Below are 27,202 nucleotides of genomic sequence, written 5' to 3' on the forward strand. Positions count from 1 at the left end.
AACCCACAACCTTCTGGCTCAGAGGCAAGAGCCATGCTGACACCCAGTTACACAGTGCCCATCATGTCCTCAGGATGTGCAAAAGAATTTCATGGCCAATGAAATATTTCTGAACCTGAGGCACTGGTGGAATGTAGGAATAAATAGCAGCAAATTTATGAAAACAGGGAGAGCTCCTCTGCTCTTCTTTGAATTGCGGCAGGAGATTTTTTTACATCCACCTGAGAGGGCAGAATGGTGTAACCTGTCATCTGAAAGGCAGCACCTCCAACAGTGCTGCACTACTTCAGTAATGTACTGGAGTGCCAGCCCAGATGTGGTGCTCAAGTCCTGGAGTGGAAGCCACTGTTATTGGCAATTCAATGAATTCTGCTACAAAAAGGCTTATTTTCTGTCCTGCAAATTAAAAAGAAAACATTGTAGTGTTTAAGGTATGTGATGGATTTATATGATTCTATTTGGCAGGCAAGTTCCATGTTGAGATTTTGCATTGGGGTTGGATGGATTTTATGAATGGAGCACTGTCAATGGAAATGCGCATGTGCGGTTGCTGCATCCCAGGCCGCCTGACGCTATTTCCGCTGCGGCTCACGGGGGATCTCGAGGCACTGGCGGCGGATCGAGGGTGAGAGGGACTGTCACTGTCGGGTGGGCGGTTAGAGTGGGCGAAGGAGACCGACCGAGACCCGGAGGGGCGGGGAGTCCGTCTCGCGTTCGGGTACTGGGGAGGGGGATCGGGGGCTGGGGAGCCGTGTCGGGTCCGGGCTCTGACCGCCTCTCTCTCTCTCTCTCTCTCTCCAGGTTGCCGACGAGAGGAGCCGCGCTGCCTGGTGGCCGCTCGGCCGAGGCCTCGGGATGGCGATGAGACAAACTCCATTGACCTGCAGCGGCCACACCAGGCCCGTGGTCGATTTGGCTTTCAGCGGGATCACGCCTTACGGTTACTTCTTAATCAGCGCCTGTAAAGGTGAGGCCAGGCCCCGGGGGGCGGGGGGCTGGGAATCATGGTTTAAAGCCTCTCCACTAGGCCTGTGATTGGGTTCAACAGATTCCATGTGTTGACTTGGCAGCTTCCCACTTGTTCCATCTTTCAAATGCCATTTTGTGTTAAGTTACTGTCTAGTTAGGGTTTGTTAATGACATGACTGGGATAGAACCAAAGCACATTTAGACTTTTTTTATAGAATTTATTTTCAACAGACTGTAGATTTTTTAAAATTCTCCATAGTCACTGTATTTTTCAATGGAAGCGATTGAGATTGTACTGCATGTATTGATATTTAGACCTTGTTTATGCTGTTACCAGATATCCCCGATTTTGGAATGAGGTGGGTTAAAAATAGAGATGTCAGAAAATGAGTTTGAGTACTCTGGTTGGAGGGCTTCAATATCCATCATCAAGAATGATTCAGTAGCATTACTAACTGAGCTGCCTAAGTCCTGAAGGCTTGTGGCCTGTAGCAAGTGACGAGAACCAATGACGGAAAGACCTACTTTAGTTTGCCCTCAGCATCCTTAAGCCTGAGGTGAATTTGGTCATGGTGGTATTGATTGGACTGACCATGTGACAGTCCTGAAATATGAGCGTGCAAATTAGAAGTAGACCACTTGACCCTGCTCTGCCATTTAATAAGATCATGGCTGATCTGATTGTAGCCTCAACTCCACAGTTCCACCTATCCCCAATGATCTTTCACCCCCTTATCAAGGATCTTGCTACCTCTGCCTTAAAACTACTCAAAGACTCTACTTCCACCGCCTTTTGAGGAAGTGAGTTCCAAAGACTCACGACCCTCAGAGAAAATTTCTCCTCACCTCTGTCTTAAATGGGCAACCGCTTATTTTTAAACTGGGACCCCTGGTTCTAGATTCTTCCACAAGAGGAAACATTCTTTCCACATCCTTGTGCAGCGAAAGCCCTCTGGTCACACCGGGACACTTCACTTTTGCTGTAATTCTGACTGTTAAATGGGATATATTCAAATCAGATCTGGAGCTCAAAAGTGAATCAAGCTAGGGGAATAAGTCTGGTTCAACAAGAGTATAGGAGAGTATACCAGAAGTGGCACCAGGTATATAAAAATGAAGTGCTAACCTGTTGAAGCAACAACACCAGACTACATGCATGCTGAACAATGTATGGGATTGCTTAGCTGTATTCCATCCAACAGATCAGATTAAAGCTCTACAGTCTGACCACATCCAGTTGTGAATGGTAGAGCCCAATTAAACAATGAATTTAAAGAGGTTCCATGAACATCACCATCGACAATAATGCTGGAGGCCTGCAAAAGACTAGACTGAAATGTTTGCAACTATCTTCAGCCAGAAGTGCTGGATGGATGGTCTATCTCAGCCGCCTCCTTAGGTCTCTAATGTCACAGATGCCAACCTTAAGTCAATTTGATTCACTTCATGGATATCAAGAAACAGTTGAACACACAGGATATATCAAAGGCTATGGGCCCTGGCAACATACTGGCAATAGTACTGAAAAGTTATGCTCCAGAACTAGCAGTACCCCTAGCCAAGCTATTCCAGTACAGCTATAACATTGGCATCTACATGACAATGTGGAAAATTGCCTAGGTATGTCCTGATCACACTAAGTAGGACAAAGCTAATCTGATCAATTACACCTGCCCCCCCCCCCCCAAAATCCTGGCCTGGAAATATATCACTTGCTTCGCTGTCGCTGAGCCAAGATCCAGGAACTCCCTAACAGCAATGTGGGTGTACTTACACTATGTGGGCAGCAGTGGTTCAAGAAGGTGGCTCATCACCACCTTCTCAAGGGCAATTAGGGATGGACAAGTGAAAAAAAATCTTGTACCTGTGCTTTAAGCATAATCATGTAAAAGAGGAGTTTATTATGCTGACCTTTTCCGGTTGAATATGTTGAATTGTCTGATAACTTTCATATTTTAGTTGTCTGCTTTGTAAAGCTGTAAAGCATGGATTGACAACTTGGGTGAAACACCAGTTAAAAATGATACATCGGGTAATGCCTCTTCAAGTGACAGCATGAATCAACCCTGTAGAGTAAGAACAAGATTCAGAGGCTGAATTAAATTTGAAATGTTGTCCTAGTTTGGAATTTCAGCTTGGATTAGAGAACTAGGTTCTGCTTAAAATCTTGGAGTTGACAGACTAAATATGAGAAATTGATGTGCCTATAGCAGAAGAACATATGAGCAGGAGTAGGCCATTCAACTCTTTGAGCCTGTTCTGTCATTCAAACATCATGGCTGATCTCTACCCTCCCTCCAGACGAGGCTCCAGATCTCTCTCATACTGTTGGCTTGTGAAAATATTTTTATCTCTGATGTAAAATACATGAGCGAGCATCTACTGCCTTTTTATGGAGAGAGTTCCACACTCTTGCTGCTCATTGTTTCCTTGCTTTGGTTCTGAATGCCTGACTCTGATTTTAAGCCTGTAACCCTTTCTCCTTGACTCCCACACCAACAGAAAATCTCTCTCTCTCTCCCATTCTTTCTCTCTTTCAATTGCTTTCAAAACGGTAAAAACATAATTCAATCATCCCATAACCTTCAATAATCCAGGAAATAAAAGTTTAGTTCAAAAGGGCTCCAAGTTTAGATTAACATTTTAGTGAATCTGCACTGCTAGGCAATACTTGCTTTCTAAGTAGTGATGCCCAGCTCTATAAAACTACAGTAAAACTTGTTCCCCTTTCTATCCTAGCCCTCGAATTTGAAAGCTAGCATTCCATTAGCTTTTTTGATTTTCTCTTAGTGACCTGTGTGTGGCCCCCTAAATCTCTTTAGACCTCTGCTGTTCCTAATTTACACGATATAAATAATACCCTATAGTGTGTGAATAGTTGAAGCCCTAGCACATACCCTTGTGGGACATGAATAGTCCCTTCCTTCCAATTTGAGTGCATACCCATTATGCCTGCTGTGCTTGACTACTTAACAAATGTGCTAACTAAATGAATAATTTGTCTTCAATTCCATCAGCTTCAATTTTAGCTAACAGTCTCTTTGGTGGAATTTTGACAAATGCCTTCTGGGAGTCCATATAAACTGTTTATAAATGCTCACCTGTCTATTACTTTAGTTACTTTCTCAAAACAATTCAGTTTCTTTTACACAAGACCTACATTTGACAAATTCATGTTGGATCTCTCAGCTCCAGTTTCTCAAGTGTACAGTCACTCTGCCCCAATACCTTCCCCACAATAGTTGTTAGACTCTGAAGTCTATAATTTTCTGGTTTCTCTCACTTTTACTTTTTGAATCCTGCTATTTCTTTGGACATTTTAAGAGGCCCAGGCCTCAAAGGGACTGCAAAATCCCTTGATCTTTTTCCACTTGATCTCTGTAAAAGCAATGTATATTGAAAAATAACAACCCTTGTTGAAAAATTTTGGGCTAAATCTGCCCTGAACATTGTAGCTAGCATATTCTTGATTTAATTTTGCTTAATTCAGATAATTGGGAGAGTTTTAATTTTTAATGTAGATAATGGCTGAATGATTAGAAGTAGACTTATCCATGAGTATTGAACACAATTAAACTTTGGAAAAAGATACATGCTGCAGAAGACAGTGTTCCATTTTAATGAACATTACAACATAGTATGGCAATAAAAATGTTAAAATCCCATATCAGCGGATTTGTGTGCAAGGTATCAGAGAGTGATTTTAGCTCTCTTGGCTGAGAATTATGCTTTAAAGTTTAATGAATTGTCTTGGTTTATTGCCGCCTAAGTATTTTGAGAATGAATGTTACTTTTTCAGAGGCATTATCGCGGCTATTTGTAGAATTGATCTTTTTCATCTTCACTACTTTCCTCCCTCAGTCTATTCACCAAGTGACTTCTCTTTTGGTCATTCCACCCTGTACCTTAACTCATCATGCTCTCCCTTCTGAATTCAAGATTCCTATCTTCCCTTAAATCTCTCATGCAACATAAATCTTTCTATCCATATTCATTGGCACCCCCTTGATCTTGTCATCTTACATGACCTCGCTCTCCTGTGTCAGTCACGAGACCATTTCTGATCTCTTCCTTGTATTCTCCGCCCTGACCCCCACACCCCAGGCACGCCAATCTCTGGGGAAAATACTTTGCCTAATTACTTAAAATTGCATTTCTAAATTCAAAACTCTTTACCCTTTGGCCCTCCATTGACCAAGAGATTTCTGCAACTATGATCTGCTCAACCCCACCCTCATTCCACTTTTTATGTCACAGTCCCCTTCAAAACCCCTACACACTCACACTGCCCTTTGTTACTGTTATTCCCAGCATAAAGACTCAAACCAGGCTTCTTTCAGTATACACACAAAAATTGCTTTATTAGAAAACAAACTGCTTTTTAAAAAATAAGTTAATAAACTGGTTAACAAAGAAGTTGCAGTTTCGAATGATAACTATTTTCTCCTTTTTTAAAAAAACAGACTTTTGAACCCCCATACACTCTCAAACACAAAATAGGGCAAAACAAACACAGCCCCCTGCAGAAGCTGGAGTATGGGAATGTTTATTTTAAAATATATAATTCGATAAGATCCTGATGTTGATCAAACAGAATTCTGGTCACAATAGATCTGGAAGTTCCTTCAGATGGATTTTTTTTGGTGAAACTGTCCTTGATGACTTTTATGTATCCCAACTTTGCGAACTCTCAAAATAAAGCAGATGATTTATCCCGATGAGACATTTCTGTGGAAAGTTTCACACACAGGTGGGGCAGAGCGAGGGAAAGAGAGTCTTTTCTTGCAGCCTGCTTCTAAGGCACACCCACACTCACTCTGACAGAGTTTTAAAGACTAAAATGTTCAAAGAATACTTCTCTCATCAGGTGTTTTTAACCAGTCAGCAATTGTCTTTAGCCTGGCGACAGCAGTTCTTTCTTAATTTAGATATACAAAGTATCTCTTCCCTCTCCAGGTGTTCGCCGCTGGACATCTATCTTGATCCATGGTTTCTTGAAGAATGACACTTTCACAGCCCCGAATTAATATTGCAACTTTTAAAAATAACTCAGGAGGGAGAATGTCTAAAATTCAATGTCCTTCAAATTTTCCAAAGACCGGTTCCTCACAGTTGTTACCTCTCAAATCCATGCCTATCTTTCCTGCAACCCCTTGTTTGAATCCCACCGTTCATTTAACCCTAAGATGAGCTTCTGATCACGTAACTGCTGCATCAAGTCCATCTATTTCCATCTCTGTAAGATCACCTAACTGCTGCTGAAACCCTTATCCTCTGCACCTGACTATTCTTATGCTTTCCTGGCTGACCACCATCATCTACGATACATAAACTTGAGTTCATCCACCACTATACTGCCTGTATCCTAACTTGCACCAAGTCCCATCCATCCATCACCCTGTGTTCTCTGACCCACATTAGATCCCAGATTGGCAAAATTCAATTTTAAAATTGTCCTTGTTTTCAAATCCCCCATGACCTTGCTCTTCTCTCTAACTTCCTTCAGCCCTACAGCCCTCCTCGATCTCTGAACTCCTGTAATTCTGGCCTCTTGCAATTCTCCCTTTTTAATTGCTCCATCATTAATTGCTGTACCTCCACCTGCCTAGGCCCTGAGCTCTGAAATTCCTTCCTTAAACCTCTCCACTTCACTATCTTTCCTCCTTTACGATGCTTCTTGAAACCTACCTCTTTGACCAAGCTTTTGGTCACCTGTCCTGATATCTCCTTGATGTGGTTCAGTTCCAACTTTTGATTAATGCTCCTGTGAAGTGCCTTGAGACATTTTGCAATGATAAAGGCAATATATAAATGCAAATTGTTGTATAAATTCTGTAATTACAATTCATTTTAATATTTGATATCCATTCAGATGGCAAGCCTATGATGCGCCAGGGTGACACAGGAGACTGGATTGGGACGTTTCTGGGTCACAAAGGTGCTGTCTGGGGAGCCACTTTAAATAAAGAAGCCAATAGGGCAGCAACCGCAGCAGCAGATTTTTCAGCGTGAGTACTTCTCACTTTTGTATGTAGCGGCGGCGTGAATGGCTCATCACTAAAGACAATTAATAATCTTATTCATCAAAGAATATATTGTAATGAGATCAAGGAGGTTGTGGATTTAGCTTATTTAAAAAAAAACTCTACTGCACTGAAGAGAGAAAGTTAACCCAAATGGAAAAATTACTTTATTTGTCTAAAGTTTAAAAAAAAATGCAATTCTATATTGGCTAAAGGTCTACAAATGAGATTCCGTGAGCTGTGTGGCTGCACACGGCAGGCATTTGTCCAACCAACCCCTGGCAACTCGTTGCTTTGTTGTGTTTGTACCTTGAACCTGTGGAAGAGATATTTGTCAAGCTATTAACTCTAGTGGGCAATCCTAAATCAAAACACTAAGATCTGTTAGTATTAGCAACTGGAGAGGTACACAAATTAACCTCACATATATGCAGACTTGGAATGTCACTTCGAAGCCTTGATGTTTCATGTGGCCCAAGGAAATATTCACACTGCCACTCGATGTGCATGATAACTTAGCTGCTTTCGGTGGCTTTGTAGGCTGGATGAAGCCTTTGTAAGTGCCAGCCAAGTTTGGGATTAAAGTTGGGTCTGGTAGTTGGTATTCAGGAAAACTGTTTCAGCAGTCGTATATTTATTTTCACATGGTAGAGAGTTACTTCACCTGAATTTGTTTTTCTTTTTCCTCAGCAAGGTGTGGGATGCTGTGACAGGTGATGAATTGATCGCTTTAGCCCACAAACATATTGTCAAAACTGTAGACTTTACTCAGGTAAAATCTATTTCTAATCTAATTCAGTACATAGTCCTATCCATAATTTTTGGAACCATTTTAATTTGATTTTTTTTTTTCAGGATAGCAACAACTTGCTGACTGGCGGGCAAGATAAAGTTTTGCGTATTTATGATTTGAACAAACCTGAATCAGGTGAGGCGTGATTGCTATTGAAAAGGCTTTCTCTAGCTAGAATGTAAAACTAGGGCTTTTATTTCAACAGCCATATTGCGATGTTGCTGGAGAGATCGCATAAATGTATAATGAGCAGTGTTGCACATGGTGTTCGTTACTGGGTTATAAATGTGATCCAGCTAACCTTTTTGCAGTGATATAAGTACTTGGCTGTCAAGAAATTTTTCATTTATGTCGTATTTGAAGGAAAAGTACACATTCATATTGTTGATTATGGGAGAATGTTTAATGATTAATGGTTTTACATTGAATGTTGCTGGTTAGAACTTGTTCTTGTCTGGGGAGTTGCTTGAGACGAGTTTGTAAGCGCTTTCACCTGGATTAAGTATAAAAAGAAAAAGACTTGCATCTAGATAATCATGGCGGCTGCATCTCCCTCTATAGCCAATTAAATGATTTTGAAGTATAGCATAGAAAACGTGGTCACCTACTTGCCAGTTAAAACATGGCAAGATCCCACCAACAGCAATGTGATAATGACCAGCTTTTTATTTGTTCATGGGATGTGGGTGTCACTGACTAGGCCAGGATTTATGCCCATCCCTAATTGCCCTTGAGAAGGTGGTGATGTGCTGCTGCCTTGAATCGCTGCAGTCATCTTTCCATGCTAATATGTTACCCCCTACCTCATGAGTTCTTATTTTGTACAGTAACCTTTGATATTGCACCTTGTCTTCTGGAAATCTAAGTACACCACATCTACAGGTTCCTCTTTATACATGTTGCTTGTTACTTCCTCGACAAACTCCAGTAAATTAGTTAAACACAATTTTCCTTTCACAAAGCCATGTTGACTCTGCCTAGTGAGTTGAGATTTTCTAAGTGCCCTGCTACAGCCTCCTTAATAAATTCCAGCCTTTCCCCTATGACGAATGTTAAGCCAACTTGCCTGTGGTTTCTGCTTTCCATCTTCCCCCCTCTCTTGAATAGAAGAATTACATTTGCTATTTTCCAATCTGATGGGACCTTTCCAGAAACGTAGGGAATTTTCTTCTAACCTGTCACTAGCCTTTGTGGAATTGTAAGCTTTTCCTTTCAATCTGGTACCATCTTTAACTTCCTTAGTTAGCCACAGATGGGTAGGTCTTTCCCCTAGAATCTTTATTTCTCACTGGAATGTATTTTTGTTGATTATGAAACATCTCCTTAGATATCTGCCACCGCATCTCTGCTGACTTGTCCCTTAACCTAATTTCCCTGTTCCCTTTAGCCAGCTCTGTCACTGCCTTGCAATTTTCTCTCCCATGAACTGAATGTGAAATTCAAACATGTTGTGATCACTGATACCTATGAGGTCATTAATCCTGTCTCATTGCACATTACCAGATGTGTAACAGCCTGCTCTCTGGTTGGCTCTGGCACGTGCTAATCTAAGAAATTGTCCTGAAAACACTTATGAACTTCTTCCAGGCTACCTTTTGCCAATCTGATTCACCGATCTATATGTAGGTTAAAATCACCCATGATTATCGCCGTACCTTTCTCACAAGCCCCATTATTTCTTTCTAAAGTGTGGCTACTGTTAGGGGGCCTTTAAGCTATTCCTACATCTTTTTTTAAATCTCTGGGTAGATCTGTAGAACTAAGGCCATCTCTCTCCATTGTACTAATGTCGTCCTTAATTAAGAGTTACCCCTCCACCTTTTCCAGGCTTCTTGTCCTTCCTAAATGTCATGTACCCTTGAAGATTCAGCTCTCTCTTTGTCATCCTGCAGCCATGTCTCTGTAATGGCTATTAGATCATACATGTTTATTCCTATTTGAGCTATCACATGGGAGGGCAGACGGAGCCTCGGTTTAAAACCTCATCTTAAAAGATGACACCTGGCATGCAGCACTGCCAATTTGAAGTAGATCAGCTATTGTAACAAACATTTTTTGAAAATCCCAAATTGATCCTTTTTATGATCTTGGAGAAGGGATGGAACATAATGCAGGATTGTGTTGTACTTAAGAGGCTTATTAAACATTAAGAATCTGCTGACTAGATAAATGTGTGCATAGTACTTCAACGGTATTTGAAACTAAGGCCATTGAGGGGAAACAAGCGTCACGGCAAAAACATATTTAAAGATGAACTGGTAGAGAGTGAAATTGAAAATCCAAGCATTTGTATAGGTCACTGAGTTATATGTCATGTCTTCGGGTGTCAAATTTGTTAACAGGTTGGTCATTCTTGGAATGAGAAAAGTTCACTTGTCATTGTTGAATATGGTGGTTGCATGTAAAACCTGATGTTCTTTCTCTGTCAGAGCCTCTGGAGATCAGTGGTCATAGTTCTGGTATTAAGAAAGCCCTGTGGTGTAATGGGGACAGGCAGATAATTTCAGCAGCTGATGACAAGACTGTAAGGTAAGCATTTTTGGTGTGAAGTTGTCAAGTTTAAAATGAATAAACAAATATATACTTAAAGATTTTACGATAAGTAAAATCTGACCTTTTTAAGGAAAATGGTTGGGTTTTTTAGCTTCTCTGGTTGGAGAGGTGGGTTGAGAGGAAATGTCTGAATTCAGGTGACAGTGATTGAACTGCCTGACCTGTTGAGTGTTTCCAGCATTTTCTGTTTCTATTTCAGATTTCTTGCATCCACAGTATTTTGCTTTTATGTTAGCTATTTTCTGATGTCTCTCCCTCTGCTACCTTCCCACTTCTCCAACATTATCCTCTCCCTATGCTCTGCTGCCTTTGAGGCTGCTTGATGTGGTTATGTCAGGAGACCTGGCCAAAATCCCAGGACAACACATGTGACTCCAGACTAGAATTGGAAGAAGATTCTGGTAGTGTTAAACAGCTTAAACTTAACATGAAGATGGTATGAATGAAGGGAGGAGAGTATCCCTCAACCTATTGAAACTGTACATGAAACTTCTTTATTGAAAGAGTGTTTTATCTTCCTGTGTTTTTATTTGGACAGGCTCTGGGACAGGTCTAGCATGACTGAAGTGCAAACCATTCATGTTGGATCATCTGTAAGCAGTGTAGAGTACATACCTGATGGCGAGATATTGGTTTTAACCTATGGAAAAACGATTGCTTTTTACAATGCACTAAGGCAAGTTGAATACTTTAACATTTATTTTCTTTTGACTTTGTTCAACAAAATGCTGTCTTTCTTATAACTTAAAATAGTATATGATTCTGGAATTTAGTGAACCCTCTGAATTTATTAAATCAATTTGAGTTTTAGAAATGTACTGCTGTACCTGCAAAACAGGTTCAATGAAAATGTTTAATTATAAGAAATCCCACAAGTCATTAGAGAAAACATTTACTTTGCATTTATATAGTACCCATGTCCCACAAACCTTTGCAAGTGTAAGGTAAATTGAGCACTACGAAAAGGGACAAAGTTAAGAGGCCAAAGACTTGTAGAAGGAGGGCCTTCGGGTCGGAAGAGGAGGTGGAGGATTTTAGGAAGGTAATTCCAGAGCCTGGGTGGCTGAAGTCATGTCTGTCATTGATAGGTAAAGATAGGGTGCACAAGGATGAAGGATTGGTGTGGGGGGAAGAAGCAGTCGTGGTGTAGGACTGGAGGAAATTGGAGATGGCGAAAAAAAAAAGGCCATGAAAGATTTCAACAGAAAGGTATGAATTTTAAATATTTTGTTGAACTGATGCTTACAAGGCGGGGAATCAAGTTTATCAGGAATGATCCAGTCTGCAGGTAACAAAAGCAGAAATATGAGTTTCAGTAGCAAATGGATTCTGTGAAGGGTTGGAGGTGGGCATGTTATGGAGTGGAACTAGGTGGTTATGAAGGGCAGATTGAAGTTAGGAAATTCAGCTTGGAGTGAAACAAAATGCTGAAGTTGCAATAGTCTGGTTCAACTGGAGACTGGAAGGGTTGGGGGTAAAGAGTTGATGGCTGTATGGAGTTTGTGGCTGTGGTGGTGGTGGTGGGGCAGGGAGAGCAAGATAATTATTTCAGTTTTTGCAATACTTAGAGGAAATTATAACTCATCAAAGCTGGATGCTAAATAGGCTGTCTAGTGGCAGCGAAAGTGGAGAGGGATTTGTGTAGAGTGGGAGCCCATTCCATGTCTGTAGTTGTCAATGGGTCAGCAGGTAAAAGGCCAAAGATGGATCCTTGAGAACTCTGGAGGTGACTGTAACAGTGGGAAAAAAAGCCCATGGCTAGTGATGTTGCCGCTACAGAATTGATGCAGTTGTGTAATTAATTAGGAAGTGCCTGGCACACAACACCTAGGTTTAAAAAAAAAAGTAAGAGGTAGGTAGATTGGGAACCAAAGGTGGTGTGAATGTAGGCTTCAGTTTTAAATACCTGGAGCTTGTTGGATGCTGCAGAGACTTCTCCCCTTGAAGTCTGTCTTTCTCACTGGGATACCATCTAAAGATGCATCTCTACTGAGCTATCCCTTAACCTAATTTCCCAGTTCACTTAGCTCTGTCTTCATGCCCTCAATTGCCTTTATTTAAGTTTAAAACACTAGTGTTGGATCTCTCCCCAAACTGAATGTGAAATTCAATCATATTATGATGACTGCTATCTAGGGGTGCCTTCACCATGGCGTCATTAATTAATCTTGTCTCATTGCACATTAGCAGATCGAATGTAGCCTGCTCTCTGGTTGGTGCTAAAATGTGCTGCTCAATGAAACTGTCCTAAAAACACTAAGAACTCATCATCCAGGCGACCTTTACCAATCTGATTTGTCCAATATATATGTAGATTAAAATCACCCACGATTGTAGCTGCACCTTTCTCACAAGTCCCCATTATTTCTTCCTGTATATCCTGCCCTACATTGTGGTTACTGTTAAGGGGCCTATAAACCACTCCCATAAGTGAGTTCTGAGCTTTACTATTTCTCATCTCCACCCAAACTGATTCTACATCTTGATCTCTAGAACTAAGGTCAGCTCTCTCCATTGTATCAGCTCTTTCTATTGTACCAATGTCGTCCTTAATTAACAGAGCTACCAATCCATTTTTTCCTAGCTTCCTCCTTCCTAAATGTCATGCACCTTGAATATTCATGTCCCAGTCTTTGTCATCCTGCAGCCATGTCTCTGTAATGCTGCCAGATCATACATATTTATTTCTATTTTTGCTGTCAATTCATTTGTTTTGTTGAGAATGCTGCATGCGTTCAGATAGAGAGCCTTTAGTTCTCTCTCTCTTTTTTTGTAACCTCTCGTCTTATCTGCTTGGTGCACTCTTAGGTTTGTACACTCTGCCCTTCCTGCTACACTCTGATCATCATTTCCCTTGTTCCTACCTTGCTCGTTTGCCTTGTCTTCTCTATTTAATTCAGTATACCTTCCAAAACCTGATCCCTTGCCACCACTATTTAAAGGCCTCTCTGTGCTCTAGTTATACAACCTGCCAGAACACTCGTCCCAGCATGGTTCAGGTGAAGACCATCCCAGTGGCACAGCTCCCACTTTCCTCAGCACTGGTGCCAGTACCCCATGAATCAAAAGCCATTTCTCTCATACTAGCCTTTGAGCCATGCATTTAACTTTCTCATCTGATTTACCCTATGCCAATTTTCTCATGGCTCAGGTAGTAATGCAGAGATTATTACCTCTGAGGTTCTGCTTCTTAATTATAGCTCCTAGCTGTTCATGCTCCCTCAGCAGAAACCTTTTCCTACTTCTACCTATGTCGTTGGTACCTACGTGGACCATGACCACTGGATTGTCTCCCGCCCGTTGAAAGTTCCTCTCCAGCCCAGAGCACATGTCCCGAACCCTGGCAGTGGGCAGGCAACATAGCTGCCTGGATTCCTGCTCTCGGCTGCAGAGAACTGTCTTTCCCCTGACTATACTGGCCCCAACTACCACTACATTCCTATTAACTCCCCCTACTTGAATGGCTTCCTGTACCAATGTGCCATAGTCAGATTGCTCAACTGCCCTGCAGCCACCGCTTTCAGCCATACAGGCCAAGAACCTTGTACCTGGTGGACAATTGCAAAGGCTGAGGCTCCTCCACTTCTACCTTCTGGGTCTCCATAACTGTATCACTTGCAGGCACATCCCCTGTCCCTGATCACTGACGAAATCAGATGACCCTGTCCTCAGGGCAGTGACTGCCTCCTGGTACAAAGTGTCCAGGTAACTTTCCCCCTCCCTGGTGCATCGCAGTGTCTGCAGCTAAGCCTCCAGCTCAGTGATTCTGAGCCGAATCTCCTCAAGCTGCAGACACGAACTGCAGACGTGTTTGCCCTGGATCCAGGAACTCCCACATGCTAGTGGAACTTTGAATTGTGTTGTGCATTACTTTATTTAGTGTCATGAAACATAGGTGCAAAATAGTCAGGACTGGGAACTGAATAAACAAGTTGTATGGTCTAGAGCAGTGACTTCCAAACTTTTTCAGTCGTGTACCCCGAGTTTGAAAAAGACACGCAGAGTGGGAGAGACTTAGTTTGAAAAAGATGCGGAGAGCAGCGGGGACTTCAGTTTGAAAAGGGCGCGGAGAGCGGGAGAGACTTCAGTTTGAAAAAGATGCGGAGAGCGGGAGAGACTTCAATTTGAAAAGAACACAGTCGGGGAAAAAGAGAAAAAAAGCAACTATGATGTCACAGGAAGGTAGTAAGTTGATTGGCCAGTAAGTACTCAGTATAAGCGACAGTGTGTGAAAAACCAGCTTAAGACAGGCGAGTTGAGTGGATCTATGAATAAAAAGAACTAAAACATTAAAGTAAAAGAAACAAAAGTTGAAAACTTTAAAATTAAAATCATACTATAAAGATTTAAAAAAGCAATAAAAATAAAATAAAACAAGCATCTAAAACACATACCTTGTAGCTAAGAAGCATGTAACCTATAATTGTCTGTGGGACTAGCATTCAATAAACACAGGAAATTGTAGCATAGGAAGAAAGTAATTAAAGTAAATTTAACTAAATAAGTTAGAATAGCGGGGCGGTGTTATGTTGCAGCTGTGAGGTGTTAGAGCTTTTGGACGTCAAGGCGATCCATGACAAACACATCTACAGGAAGTGAAAGCAGCTTGAGGAATTTTGGATTAGGATTATAGATCTGGAAGCCGAAATGCAGACACTGCGCAACATAAGGGAGAGGGAAAAATACCTGGATACTTTGTTCCAGAAGACAGTCACATCTCTTAGAAGAGGGTCATCTGTTTTGGTCAGCAGTGAGGGACAGGAGGATGTGACTGCCAGTGAGGCAGGTAATGGGACCGAGCAGACAGTAGTGGACGAGCCTCAGGCTTTGAAATTGTCAAACAGGTGTGAGGTGCTCTCAACCTGTGTGGATGAAAGCAAAGTCTGCATGGTGAATGAGCTGGCTGGCCATGGCACTGTGGAACAGGAAGCTGTTCAAGCGGGTGGAGCAAAAAGGAATGTAGTAGTAGTAGTAGTATGCAATAGTATAGTGAGGGGGATTGACACTGTTTTCAGCAACAAAGAGCGAGAGTCCAGATGACTATGTTGCTTGCCTGGTGCCAGGGTTCGTGACATCTGCTCAGGGCTGGAGAGGAACTTGCAGTGGGAGGGGGAGGATCCAGTTGTCATGGTCCATGTAGGTACCAATGACATAGGTAGAACTAGGAAAGAGCTTCTGCAAAATCAGTATGAGGAGCTAGGTACCAAATTAAGAAGCAGAACCTCAAAGGTAATTATCTCTGGATTATTACCTGAGGCATGTGCAAATAGGCATAGGGCAAATAAGATTAGAGAGACGAATGCATGGCTCAGACTGGTGTGGGAGAAGTGGGTTCCGGTTTGTTGTGCACTGGCATCGGTACAGGGGAAAGTGGGGGCTGTACAGTTGGGACGGTTTACACCTGAACCATGCTGGGACAAGTGTCCATGCAAATTACATAACTAGGGAAGTGGAGAGGGCTTTAAACTAAAAAGAGGTGAGGGATCAAGCTTGGGTAGAGGTAGCAATTCACAGTGTAGAGTCAAGACAGGAGAGTAAAATAGTAATATGAGAAATGAAGGTCAGAGTGGCAGGAAGGGACAGAGAGAAAAAAAAAGAATACATCAGTCAAGACTACATGTTACAAAGGTCAAAACTGAAGGCTCTCTATCTGAATGCACGTAGTGTTCTTAACAAAGTAAATGAATTGATGGATCTGACAGCAATTACGGAGATGTGGTTGCAGGATGACAATGATTGGGCCCTTAATATTGAAGGGTACGTGACATTCAAGAAGAAAAGGAAGCTAGGTAAAGGTGGAGGGATAGCACTGTTAATCAAAGAAGGCATTGGTGCAATTGTTAGAGATGACCTTGGTTTGGGAGATCGGGATGTAGAATTGCTTTGGGTGGAGATGAGGAATAGTAGTGGAGAAATGTCATTAGTGAGAGTAGTCTACAGGCCTCCTAACAGTAGCCACAGTGTAGGACAAAGTATTCAAGAGAAAATATTGTGTGCTTATGATAAAGGGACAGCAATAATCAGGGTGATTTCAATCTACACACAAACTGGAAAAATCAGATTGGCAGTAGTAGCCTGGATGAGGAGTTCTTAGAATGCTTATGAGAGAGTTTCTTAGAGCAGCATATTCTGGAACCAACCAGAGAGCAGGTTATATTAGATTCGGTATTGTGTAATGATGTCAGAGTAAAGGCACCTAGGTAGTAGCGACCACAATATGATTGAATTTTACATCCAGTTTGAAAGGGAGAAGAGTGGGTCTAAGACTTGTATTTTAAACTTAAATAAGGGCAACTGTGGGAATGACACCTGTGCTAGCTGAAGTGAGCTGGGAAACTAGGCTAGAGGATAGATCAATAGAGAAGCAGTGGCAGACATTTAAGGGGATATTTGAGTCTTCAAAATAAGCACATTCCGACTGTAAAGAAAAATTCTAAGGGGAGGACCCACCATCTGTGGTTAACCAGAGATGTTAAGGAAAGCATCAAACTTGAGGAAAAAGCATACAACTCCGCAAAGATGAGTGGCAGGACAAAATATAAAGAACAGCAGAGAATGACTAAAAGGTTAATCATCAGAAAGAAATTAGAGTACGAGAGAAAGCTAGCTAGAAATGTAAAAACGGATAGCAAGTGTTTCCACAGGTACTTAAGAAGGAAAAGAGTAAGTAAAGTGAGTGGTGACAGCGGGGAGTTAATAGATAATAAGGAAATGGTGGAAGAAATGAACAAATATTTTGCTTCTGTGTTCACTATAGAGAATACAAAAAACATTCCAGTAATAGCTGCAAATCAGGGTAGGTGAACAGGAGAAAGGAACTTGGTGAAATTGAAATCACTAGGGAAACGGTACTGAGCAAATTGATGGAGCTGCATGCTGGCAAGTCTCCGGGCCCCGATGGGCTTCATCCTAGGGTCTTAAAAGAGGTGGCTAATGAGGTAGTTGATGCGCTGGTGTTAATTTTCCAAAATTCACTAGATTCTGGAAAGGTTCCATCAGATTGGGAAGTAGCAAATATAACTCCTATATTCAAGAAGGGAGGGTGGCAGAAAACAGGAAACTATAAGCCAGTTAGCTTGACGTCTGTCGTGGGGAAGTTATTGAAATCGATCATTAAGGAGGTTATAGCTGGGCACTTAGAAGAGCTCAAGGCAATTGGGAAGAGTCAGCATGGTTTTGTGAAAGGAAAATCATGTTTAACCAATTTATTGGAGTTTTTTGAAGGATTGGATAAAGGGGAGCCTGTAGATGTACAGTAGTTAGGATTTCCAGAAGTAATTTGCTAAGGTGCCATAATCCAAGATTATGATGGAAAATAAAAGCGCATGGTGTAGTGGGTAACAAATTAGCATGGATAGAAAATTGGCTGGTTGGCAGAAACCAGAGAATATGCATAAATGGGTCTTTTTCTGATTGGCAGGATCCCACAGGGGTCTGTACAGGGGCCTCAACTTTTTACAATTTACATCAATGATTTAGATGAGGGGAGTGAATACATGGTAGCTAAATTTGCAGATGACACAAAGATAGGTAGGAAAGTATGTTGTGAAGAGGACATGAGGTTGCAGATGGATATAGATTGATTGAGTGGGCAAAGATCAAGCAAATGGAGTTTAATGTGGGGAAAATGTGAAGTTGTTCACTGGCAGGAAGAACAAAAAAGCATAGTACGACTTAAATGGAGAACAGCTGCATAATTCTGAGGTGCAGAGGGATCTAGGTGTTCTAGTACATGAGTCACAAGTTAGTATACAGGTACAGCAAGTAATTAAGGTGGCTAATGGAATGCTATCCTTTATTACCAGAGGGATTGAGCATAAAAGTAAGGATGTTATGCTTAAGTTTTACAGGGAATTGGTGAGACTATACCTTGAATATTGTGCAACTTTGGTCTCCTTATTTAAGGAAGGATGTAAATGCATTGGAGATGTTTCAAAGGAGGTTTACTAGATTGATATCTGGGACGAGTGGGTTGTCTTATGAGGAAAGGTTGGACAGATGGTTTGTTTCCACTGGAGTTTAGAAGAGTGAGGGGTGATTTGATTGAAATATACAAGATCCTGAATGGCTTTGACTAGGTGGATGTCTAAGGGTGTTTCCTCTTGTGGGTGAGTCCAGAACTAGGGGGCACTGTTTTAAAATTAGGGGTCGTCCTTTTTAGGACAGAGATGAGGAGAAATTTTTTTGAGGGTTGTGTGACTTTGGAATTCTCTGTCTCAAGGTGGTGGAGGCAGGGTCACTGAATATTTTTAAGGCAGAGGGAGATAGACTCTTGTTCGGCAAGGGAATCGAAGGTTATCGGGGTTAGATGGGAATGTGGAAATTGAAACACAAGTAGATCAGCCATGATCTTATTGAATGGTGGAGCAGGCTTGAGGGGCTGAATGGTCTGCTCCTGTTCCTATTTCTTGTGTTCTTATTCAAATTTACCAATTTTTTGCCTATCCCTGCAGGCAGTTTCTGTTTGATGCCATGTTGTGTGACCATTGAATGGAAACAAAGCGCACAATTTTTTTCTGCGTTTGCTGTACTAATTGATACATTCAAAAATAATTGAAATATTCTAGTTACATTTTTTAACAATACAATGAAGAAGCTAATTACAACATTTTGATCGTGTTGTGAAAACATTTGTTAACTAAAGGATATATCAGTGAACCCCCTCCCCCACAAAGAATTGCTCATTCAGCAGCCCCACTTTCTAGCCCCGCTGATCCCTTTGTATCTTTGTGAGTTGGCTCCAACAGGACGATGCCCTGACATGGGAGGTCTTGCCTGCCCAGCAGCTCTTGTTCTCGCACCACTGCAATGCCAGAGCTTGGGCTTATGTGCTGCTCCAATCAGTGGTTGTTTTTCTCCTGCGCTAGTTGCTACTAGGCACACTTTTCATTCCAGTATTTTCCTAAAATTTTCAGTATAGTACTAGTGGAACTTTTATTAGTGCAGTTGTGCCGATTAGCAGCAAGCATATGAGTGCAGCAATCTGTAATTGGGGAGAGCAGTGGGAAGGTGAGTCGTAGCATTTGAGTACCAGATACAATTGTTTGGAAGCCCCTGAACAATGGAGAACAATTTCCATCCCTTAAAATCTGCCATTACACAATTAAGAGTAATTAAAGACATATGCAATAGCCCCAAGGTATGCATAGCCCACTTTGGGAACCACTGGTTTACAGAAAAGATAGCAAAAATGTTAGAAGGGGAGGAGTGGTCTTTGTGATTAAGGTTGAAATCAATGCTAAGTGAGGATGTAAAGAGAGTGAAGTAGACAGTGGAAAATTCTAGATAATTAAATAGAAAAGGATTTAAGGTAAAGGGAATAGTGTCTAGGTCCCATGGTTACAGCTGTGAATTGATATAGTATATGAATGCAGAGGTTAGACAAGCATGTAAAGGCAGGGTGGTTTTCATGGGGATGGGGGCAGGGTGCAGGCTTAGGTTCATAAAGATTGGGATAAATTGATGTCAGAAACGTAGTCAATTTCTGGAGGTTCAGGATAGCTTCCTGCGACAATTTTTCCTAGAAATATCGAGCAACTAGAAAACTTAGCCCAAATTTGAAGGACCTTCGTTTCTTTGTATTTTTGGCTAGCTTGAAAATTGTAGTACTATTGGCTGTATCTGCCCGAACGGTTTATAGAGGACATGAATTTAAGTAATCTGCACTGTTTTTAGAGTTATTAGGCATGGGTTGCTTAACTAAAAGCTGCTATCAAGGGAGAAACTACATCATTTAAAAGTTATTTTATTAAATATTTGAAGAAGATACTGTTGGAAAGCTGCGCCTGCCTGAAAATAGCCTCAATTTAGTATTGTTCAGCACTAATTAGACCACAAGATGGCTGTCAGAAATGGAAAATGTCACCCTGAATTTAGTTTGAGGTAATCTTCTATATTCAGGCTAAAAATATTAACAAAGTAGAGATATTGCTGAAAAAGAGACATTTTTGTCGGAGCTTTTCGCCTTGCATTCATCAGAATAATTTGTAAGAATACCAAATGTAAAGGGAGGTGGAGTCCACTCGCCAACCAATCAGCACTCTCTTCTCATACAGTATAAATTATTCCCAAAACATTTGGTATTCTTGCGAACTGCCCTGATAAGTGCAAGACGAAAAGCTTTGACAAAAGTGCCTCTCTTTGTTTTCAGCGATACTCAAGTTCTGTACCGCCAAACGACTGTTAGAGGTAGAGATAAAAAGAGATGCATTCTTGACCTAACTAACCAGATTGTTTTTGTAGTTTTAACCCTGCCTCCTCCCCACATTAAGTTTGTGGATTCTCCAGTCGAGTGCGTGATGGTGCCTTAGGGCTCAAACTGGTCATGCTTTGGAATCCTGTTTCTGTTTTTTGCTTCAGGGTACCAGTATTTTCATGCTTGTAGAATACAATTTTTGTAGATGAAAACAGATTTAGGTGCATTCCGTGAGGTTTTGTACTGGTTATTTTTTTACAGTCTTGAGCTGATCAAATCTTTTGACACACCAGCATCAATCAACTCTGCTTCTCTTCACCCTGAGAAAGATGTCTTTGTTGCAGGAGGTGATGACTTCAAACTGTACAAGTTTGACTACAATACAGGCGAGGATTTGGGTAGGTCTTCATATTTTTTCAAGTGGATTAGTTGCTTTGTGTGAATTGTATTTCAAATCAGTTTTTTGCCACTGCACATAGGATGGCTATTGCTTGGAGTTTAATTCCAGTGTATAGAATGCCCATAAGGAAATAGAAATTTCACTGTGCCCTTAAGGTACCTTACAAATTGTACAGATTAAAATTCATCTCAATTTTTGTCTGTAACAAATGTTTAGTTAACCCAGATACAGTTGTGCTTTGCTTTGCATTTTTTATTCAAGTGGATCTGAGGCATATTTTCTGTTGTCAGCTGGTGTGCTTTGCGTTTCTTTCTGGATCAGTGTAAAGGCTTGCAGCGATAAATGAGCTTGACAGGGCATTCCATGATTGTTTTGTTGGGTGGGGTAGCTGCAAATTTGACTTCAGTTACTCCATTAAAATGGTTGCTCTACTGCTTTCAAAATGAGGATATTGACCGCTGAGGAAAGAGCAGCAACAGGAGCTCAATGCGAAGAAGCCCATTAGAATTCAGAAGGACAACATAAACCTTGTGTCCTCCTATGCCCAGTCTCGCTATTGTTTTATTGGAAATTGGGTTCTTCAAGACCATTACATAAACTCCACCCTATCAGTTTCAGTGAAATTTTAGCACTATCAGTCAGCGCCTGCAGAATGAACTTTGTAATTACAGGAGATGAGCCCATACTGCTCATAACTCTTGGTTGCTGCAGGTTGACTATCCCTTGTTGATTAAAACTATGGATGCCAATTCTATTGAGGCTAACAGCAATACTGTACAAGAAACACTGGTTTTTGGCTGGACTTCTACTGACAGTAGTTTAATAATTTATAATTCTACAAATTAAATCTCAAGTTTCCTGTCTGAAATGAGACAGATTTCATGACCAACTTTAATCTGATTACACAACCAAGAACAAAACATGGTAGCATTGTAGCTTTTGCACCAGGAGAGGTGAAAATTATTTCTCTCCAGTGTGTGCAGAGTCTGGTATGCTGATTTATTTGTTTTTGAGAGCCTCTGCCCCGTAATTCTTTTGAATTAAATCTCCTGGATGAAATACTGGGGATATGTGCAGTTGTCAAGAATTGTAACCTCGTAATGGATACCTTTGAATGTTGACAAATCGAGTCAGCAGCAAACAAAGGCTGTTGAAAAATGGCATATCAGTCAAGATTAGTGAAGAGAAGAAATGAGTTGTGATTCCTGTCTGTTCACATGTGAAAATTGAATCTCCTTTGGTCTTGTTTACAGTTAGTTGGAGAAAATGGAAATGGTACTTAAAGCTAGCTGAAATCTGAAGCAAGTGAGAATTTGTTCCAGTAATACTGTTCTCAAAGTTTGCAGTGCCATCCCTGGAGCAAGCAAGAACAGGTGTTACTATAACAACATTGTTTTCAATGCCCTAGGCTTGTTTATGACAGTGCCATCAACTCAAGGATTTTAATATTATCACAGAATTGTTACGGTGCAGAAGGAGGCCTTTTGGCCCATCATGTTACCCACTATGGGTGCACTTCTGATGACCTTTTTGAACAAATCAAATTAGGAAGAAGGATGAGTTTAAATAATGTCTTTCATGACAAAGGATGTCCCAAAGTGCTTTACAGCCAGTGAAGTATTTCATACATGCAGTCACTATTACAATTTAAGAAACATGGCAGCTGATTATGTGCACTGCAAGATCCCACAAATAGCAATGTGATGAAGACCAGATGGCCTGGTGATGGGGCCTTTGTTTATGTCTCATCTGAAAGACTGCATCTCCGAAAAGTGCAGCACGCTCTCAGAACTGCACTGGCTGGATTTTTGAGTTTGTAGTCTCTGGAATGGGACTTGAACCTACAACCTTCTGGCTCAGCTGGGAGCGCTACCAGCTGAACCATGGCTGGATATTCCTGTAATTTTGAATTTTACAAAGCAAAGCACAGCAAAGTGGGAATTTAATATTTTAAAATTCAAGTGTAACAATTATTAAAAATCAAGGGTTAGCTGTATCTATTTCTGCTATGATCACTCTGTTCTAAGACAAATATAAATCCTTTTGTTAGAGTCATACAAAGGGCACTTTGGTCCAGTCCATTGTGTAAGATTTAGCCCTGATGGAGAACTATATGCGAGTGGTTCTGAAGATGGAACTCTTCGTCTTTGGCAGACAACTGTTGGTAAAACCTATGGGTTATGGAAATGTGTGCTTCCTGGTAAGTACATTTTGTTACATAGTTAACTGTGATATCAATCTTATTTCATGACTTAAATCTGAACCAATGCGTCTTTGTTATATAGAATCATTTGATTTTCTGAAGGAACAGTTTAATTCTCAGATGGCATGTGCTGAATGTGCAGTTCGATCATCCTTGAGTGAAATACTTGTTATACGAACATAAGAAATAGGAGCAGGAGTAGGCCATTTGGCCCCTCAGGCCTGCCCTGCCAATCAATAAGATCATGGCTGATCTGCCCTGTGCCTCAACTCCTCTTTCGTGCCAGCTCCTCATAGCCCTCAACTCCCTGATATTTCAAAAATCTATCTACCTCCTCTTTAAATACTTTCAGTGATCTAGCCTCCATCTCTCTGGGGGAGAGAATTCCAGACATTCACTACCCTCTGAGAGAAGAAATTCCTTCGCATCTCAGTTTTAAATGAGTGTCCCCTTATTCTGTAACTATGTCCCATAGTTTGAGATTCCCCTACTAGTGGAAACATCTTCTCAACACCTACCCTGTCAAGCCCCCTCAGAATCTTGTACGTTTCAATAAGATCACCCCTCATTCTTCTAAACTCTAATGAATAAAGGCCTAACCTGTTTAGCCGTTCTTGATAAGTCAATCCCTTCATCCCAGGAATCAGCCTAGTGAATTTCTTTTGAAGTGCCTCCAATGCCAGTATATCTTTTCTTAAATACAGGGACCAAAACTCTACACAGTACTCCAGGTGTGGCCTCACCAAAACCCTGTGCAGTTGTAACAAGAATTCCCTATTTTTAAACTCCAGCCCCCTAGCAATACAGGCAAAAATTCCATTTGCTGCCTTAATTACTTGCTGCAACTGCAAGCTAACTTTTTGTGTTTCATGCATAAGAACACCCAGATCCCTCTGCACTTTTTTGGAGCCTCTCTCCAATTAAATAATAGTCTGCCGTTTGATTGTTCTTACCAAAGTGCATGACCTCACACTTTCCTATATTAAACTGAAATTAATCTGCCATTGTGGCCAACTGCATGCATTTTACACTTGCTTCTTTGAATTACAGAGGAGCTTGGCTCTGAAAACTCTGATTCTATCTATGGCACCCCTCCAGAGGTAAAAGCTTGAGCTGCCAGCTTGAGAAAAAGGAGCAAGCAGCAATATCTGATGAACTGAAAAAAGAGCAAGCCTTCTGTTTTATATGGTCATGGCAAATGCAGACATCTAAATGGAATCATGTCAACTGAAGACAACTGTAGTTAACTGTATATAAGAGAAGAACTTGCTGTCTGCAAGGAAGGAAAGTAGTCGACCCGTTGCATGTTCAATGTAGCTGCCTCCCATCTTGTGTTGGTCTAATTGGGCCTGACCAGTAACATCTGTATATATTGTATCTTGGCAGAAGTTTCTCATTGAGGAAGTGTGGTCAAGTTACAGCTATAGCATAATGGATTCAAGTATGTTTTCCTTAGAAAGGAATCCATTTTTCTTTGCCCTCCATAAATTCAATGCTAATACTCTGGTTTAATAATAAAAAGTCATTCAAGCTGTCTTGTCATTCTATTCATTTAAATGATATACAATCTGTCACCATTTCAGGCATCTTATTTTTGCATTCGATGCCTCAAGCAGTATTAAACTGGCCCACACATGTGCAAAAATAAGCAAACACAAAATTCTTGTGTATTTGTACTCTTCAAATTTTGCGTGTTTACGGGTTTTTTTCTGTTTTGTGCAACTAAGTGTATGTTCAAAAGTACATTGGATCTGGATATGAGTGCTTATTGAAATCTGTTAATTCTTCATTGTCCACTGCAAAAAGAAATGTGGGCAGTAATTGCAGTGCTTTATTTGACAGGAACTATATTTGGTTTATCTTATGTGTTTACAATGTAGGTTCGCAATGTTGAATGGTTCACTTTTTATAGGCAACACCTTTGATTACTTACAGCATTATAAGATCAATGAGTGTCTTAGTAAGCTCTGGTTATGTTTAATGCTGCACCCCAATCATGGGCTTGAGGGTGACCTTTTGAGTTACTGCCTGATCCTGATATGCCCATTTACTTTTTTCCTAATTTTTCCCATTTGCAGCATTGTTGGGTTATAATGCTCTTATGAAAATGTTTTGTGACACTTGTGTCCCGATTTTAAAAAATTCAATAAAAGTGGGCCAGGATATGAAGCCTGCCTTTGCTTTACTAGACCATGTTCTGATATTACATTATAATGTGGACTAATGAGAAGTTAGTTTCTCAATTTGGTGTCACTAGTACAAATTGTTGCTTAAAATTCTCAAACTAACCAAAATGGTGGTTAATTCACAGGTGCTGTTAATAGAAGCGAGTATTTTAATATTGCAGTACTCCAACGTTCCAAATAGTAATACTCTTGTGTTCTTGAAGTAGTGGTAATACATATTACAATTTCTTGTGCTCGTGTCTCAAACCTCATGCGTGCAGGGGCCTGCTGAGTGAAGTTTTGAGTATCTGTCCACATGAAAAGGAAAAATCAGAATCATTGACCCCCCTCCCTTAATACTTTAAAAAGAAAACAGCCTTAGTTGCAAGCCTTTGAGCAGCTGCCGTTGAGCAGAGGGAATAAATTAAGGGGAGGGATGGGTGGTTGTTGCTTTGTGCTGAGCAAAATAAAGATAATGTACCCCCAAAAGAGAGATTTCTTACAGCACTGAATGCATGTGGGAAGGTCGTATGGGTGTATTATGTAAAATTTAATTTCAAACCATTTGTGTTTTTAGCGCCAAAGCCTTGATCAGATGTCGGTTAATGAGCCACTGCAGATGAAAATGAGTTCAAAACATGACTGATTCCAGATAAGATGACAAAATGACCTGGCACAAGAATATTAATGTATTAGAATACAACTAAAATTTCCTATGGATAACTTGACGACATTAACTCTAAGAGTTTCATCTTTTGGCACAAATTGTATTGTTGAATTGCTTTAAAAATTCGTCATTTGTAGATAGGGAAGCAATATGCAGTAACAGAGATTTAATGAGTATTTTTTTGGTTGTAAAATGCAATAAGTAATACATGGCTATATTGTTTCCAAAACTCAATTGAGTAGGGATTACATAACATTTCTCAAGTTGAAATGAATTGAATTTTTCAAGAAAGTGGTTTGAAACAAACCAACGTCATGACAGACTTCAGTCTTGCGTAAGTAATTAGCAAACTTATGGAATTGACTATTTAAGATCAAATGTCTGATGACTATCACTTCCTAATTTGTTACTGCTTGTTGGGTAGAACCTTGAAACCTGTACTCAATATTTGTCACTAAGAATAAAGGTGAGGAAATGCTGCAGAGAAGGTCATAAGTATATCCCCTGGTGCTAACAAGATGAACAGACTCATTTAGTTTTTTCTATGTATCCAGCCCCTGGTTAGTGTTATATATACCTGCCCATGGATAAGGTGAAAATGTGCACTCTATTCATAATTGATGTGATGGGTTCTACTCTCGTCATTGCTGATGTGGGAGCTTCTATAAAGGACTGAGTAAATGGATTCTGTATTGGGCAGTCTAACCAGTGATGATGAGATGGGGTCTGTAATAGTCTACCTGAAATGACTGGGGTGGATTCAAGATTGACCAACTCTATTAGATATTTACTTCTTGCTGATAAGATGCGTGGACTGTCCATTGCAGACCCTGAGACTGATTAAATAAATCCTATGATGGCTGGTCTATCTGGTGAATGGGCAGATGACTTGGGGTTGATGAGCAAGGCTCTATAATTGACAGGGCAGAAGGATTCTCTGTAAGAAGAGTCATACGGACTTGAAACGTTAACTTTTTTCTCCACAGATGCTGTTAGACCTGCTGAGTTTTTCTAGCATTTTCTGTTTTTCTTCTATAATTGATAATCTTATGATTCATGGACTACGCTGATTGGCTGGACTGGTGAATAGGCATTCTTCTTGGAGCTGATTGGCTGGACTTTAAGGGGCGAAGACAAAAAATACTGGAAAAACTCAGCAGGTCTGACAGCATCTGTGGAGAGAAAGAGTTAACGTTTCGAGTCTGTATGACTTCAGGCTTCCTCAGGGTCATAC

At 40.8% G+C, this 27,202-nt stretch overlaps 1 protein-coding gene across 1 annotated transcript; it reads left to right on the forward strand.

Moving 5' to 3' along the window:
- The first annotated feature begins 562 nt into the window (after positions 1–562).
- Positions 563–25,326, forward strand: strap (serine/threonine kinase receptor associated protein). Its single transcript, XM_078553565.1, has 10 exons — positions 563–625; positions 802–967; positions 6,842–6,977; positions 7,683–7,764; positions 7,848–7,920; positions 10,215–10,314; positions 10,877–11,014; positions 20,795–20,931; positions 22,984–23,133; positions 24,187–25,326. Exons 2-10 carry the CDS (start codon positions 856–858, stop codon positions 24,246–24,248), a joined length of 990 nt encoding a protein of 329 aa, XP_078409691.1. The 5' UTR covers positions 563–625; positions 802–855; the 3' UTR covers positions 24,249–25,326.
- The last annotated feature ends 1,876 nt before the right edge of the window (positions 25,327–27,202 follow it).

The sequence above is a fragment of the Cetorhinus maximus genome, chromosome 12, assembly GCF_964194155.1.
Source record: "Cetorhinus maximus chromosome 12, sCetMax3.hap1.1, whole genome shotgun sequence".
Lineage (NCBI taxonomy): Eukaryota > Metazoa > Chordata > Chondrichthyes > Lamniformes > Cetorhinidae > Cetorhinus > Cetorhinus maximus.